The sequence below is a fragment of the Tenrec ecaudatus genome, chromosome 9 (assembly GCF_050624435.1).
Source record: "Tenrec ecaudatus isolate mTenEca1 chromosome 9, mTenEca1.hap1, whole genome shotgun sequence".
Taxonomy (NCBI): Eukaryota; Metazoa; Chordata; class Mammalia; order Afrosoricida; family Tenrecidae; genus Tenrec; species Tenrec ecaudatus.
Genome location: NC_134538.1, coordinates 90243412 through 90246077, shown reverse-complemented (window position 1 = coordinate 90246077; position 2666 = coordinate 90243412). Strand labels below are relative to the sequence as shown.

The 2666-nt window shown below is 43.6% G+C and overlaps 1 protein-coding gene across 1 annotated transcript; it reads right to left on the bottom strand.

Moving 5' to 3' along the window:
- Positions 1–279: 279 nt before the first annotated feature.
- Positions 280–1236, bottom strand: PRPS1L1 (phosphoribosyl pyrophosphate synthetase 1 like 1). The gene has a single exon (XM_075557587.1). The coding sequence runs from the start codon at positions 1234–1236 to the stop codon at positions 280–282; it is 957 nt and encodes a 318-aa protein (XP_075413702.1).
- Between the last annotated feature and the right edge of the window lie 1430 nt (positions 1237–2666).

Genomic DNA, 2666 nt, shown 5'->3' with positions numbered 1-2666 from the left:
ACAATACCCTCAGCAGTCTATTTTGCAGCGACAGAATGGTAGTCTCCAAGCTACCTTGTTCCCCAAATCAGCCAAGAAACCAGATTGAGCCAATGCAGGTAGCACACCCCAGTAATTACACCCAATATGCCTGTCCCCAATTAAAGATAACTCCGATATACCTGAGCCAGTTTGGGTCTTCTTGGACCGGGATTTTCATCAATTGCCAAGGAAAAACAAAGAGCAAGGTTGGTTTTATTTTTATTTTAAAATCAAATGTAACAACTCAGCAATTATTCTTCATAAAGGGACGTGGCTGAACAGGTAAGAAACCGATTCCCCATTGTGAGTTCTCCTGATGGCTTCGGCGAGGATCATGGAGATGTCGATCACCTGTATTTTGGGGCAATGCTTCATCTTCTCATCCTGAGGGATGGTGTTGGTGACGACCACTGCGTCAAAGCACGCATTGTTGATGCGGTGAATGGCGGGGCCGGAGAAGATCCCGTGAGTCAAGATTGCACACACGCTGGTGGCTCCAGCCGAGAGGAGTTTGTCGGCGGCGTGACAGATGGTACCGCTCGTGTCTGCCATGTCGTCCACGAGGATGGCCGCTCGGTCTTTCACGTCCCCCACTAGCACCATGCGGTCCACTTCATTGGCCTTCTGCCGTTCTTTGTGGATCAAGGCGAAGTCCACGTTCAATCGGTCTGCAATGGAGGTCACTCGCTTAGCTCCGCCAGCGTCGGGTGAGACGACCGTGCAGTTTCTCCACTCGGCAATATTCTCCCTGATCCACTTCAGGACAGCCGGCTCGGCGTACAGATTATCCACGGGAATGTCAAAAAAGCCCTGAATCTGGGAAGCATGCAGGTCCATGGTGATGATGTGATCCGCGCCTGCGATCGACAGCATATTTGCAACCAGCTTGGCGGAGATCGGGGCCCGGCTCTTGTCCTTCTTGTCCTGCCGGGCGTAGGGGAAGCAGGGGATCACGGCAGTGACGCGGCTGGCCGAAGCGATCTTGCACGCATTGATCATGATCAGAAGCTCCATTAGGTTGTCGTTGATTTCCCCGCAGCCGCTCTGCACGATGTAGACGTCCTCTCCACGCACGCTCTCGCCGATCTCCACGCTGGTCTCCTGGTTGCTGAATTTCTTAGTCACCACCTTGCCGAGCTCCAGGCCCAGGCGGTCGGCAATCTTCTGGGATAAGTCTTGGTGGGAGCTGCCGCTAAAGATTTTGATATTCGGCATCGTGATGAAAAGCGGAACAAGCCCTTGGCAAGGCCACCCCCGCCGATGCCGAGATTGGCACCTGAGCTAACGGCTCCCGGGCGTTGCTCCTCCGCGTCCCGCGCCGCCAGGCTCTCAACGGCCGCTGGCTGGTTTTGAAATTCCCTGCTTGGCATCCACCGGACACAGTTAAACTAGAGAATCAAGTCTTCCTTCGGTTCATGGAACGTCCCTTCGGCTTGTATTATGATCCTAGGACTGACTGCCAGAGCAGATCCGTACTTTAGGTATGCATTTGTTTTATGAAATATATGTCATTGGTATATTAACTATAAAATAAGGGGCAGCTACAAGGCAAAAAACACAAACAAACCCAAACCCCGAAGATTTAAAAGAAAGTTACAGATTAGAGAGAATGTGCTCTCTCTCTCTCTCTCTCTCTCTCTCTCTATATATATATATATATATATATATATATATATATATATATATATATATAACAAAATTCCTTCGATGGGGTGAGAAAAAGACAACCAAATAAAAAAAGTTGGAAATGATATATCATCACAGTAGGGGGAAAAAAAACAAGCAGCCCTCAAACATAATAGTAATCAAGAAAATGCTAGTTATTTTCATTTACCAAGTGGTCAAAATAATATCAGTAATAATTTAACTGGATATGCTAGAAAGTGAGGGTTGATTTTGTAAGAGAAATTTAATATGTAGCCTTTGATGTTGCCCACTTCTCAAACTCTTCAAGAAAAACATTCACAAACATTCCAAAAATTTATTGATAGGAGTGGTTGATGCTAGGGAGCTATTTATTCAATAAATACATTCTAAGTGATCATTATAGATCAACCATGGTACTGCTTTAAGAGTATGATGTGGTGAATGACAGGTAGTAACTGTTAGAGAATTGTTAGTAAACTAAAATCCAGAAATCAACAAATATTCATCAACAGATTATAAAATAATTTATTGTATTTATACATGATGCCATTAACAATACTGATTTATGTATAATCACATGGATTTTCCTTAGGTGAAGAAAGCCAGTCACAGAAATATTCATAGTATGACATTTATATATTTAGCAATACGTAAGACTCAAAGAGTCACATTATTATTGGAGTCTTATTATGACTGTCTTTGTGGGTAGGGTGTTGATAGGGAGGAAGAGGAACATTTTACATGCATCAATTTGTGAAGAAAAATTTTACTATCAATATTATTATAATTAAGAAACAGAAAAATGCACCTTCTGATTAAGTACTTATTTAGAAATTTTAAATATAAAGCTTCAACGGTGCACAGGGGATTGTTGCAGTTGGGTGGGGAATGGAAAGGACCATAAATACATACTAACTTCAGCAGAGAATTGACTGTGTCCTAAAAATTATGAGGGTAACAAAAAACAGATGATATGTTCTTACCTGATTATTGGCATG

Coding starts and splice junctions, on each gene's coding strand:
- PRPS1L1 (XM_075557587.1), bottom strand. CDS start 1,236: ATGCCGAATATCAAAATCTTTAGCGGCAGCTCCCACCAAGACTTATCC.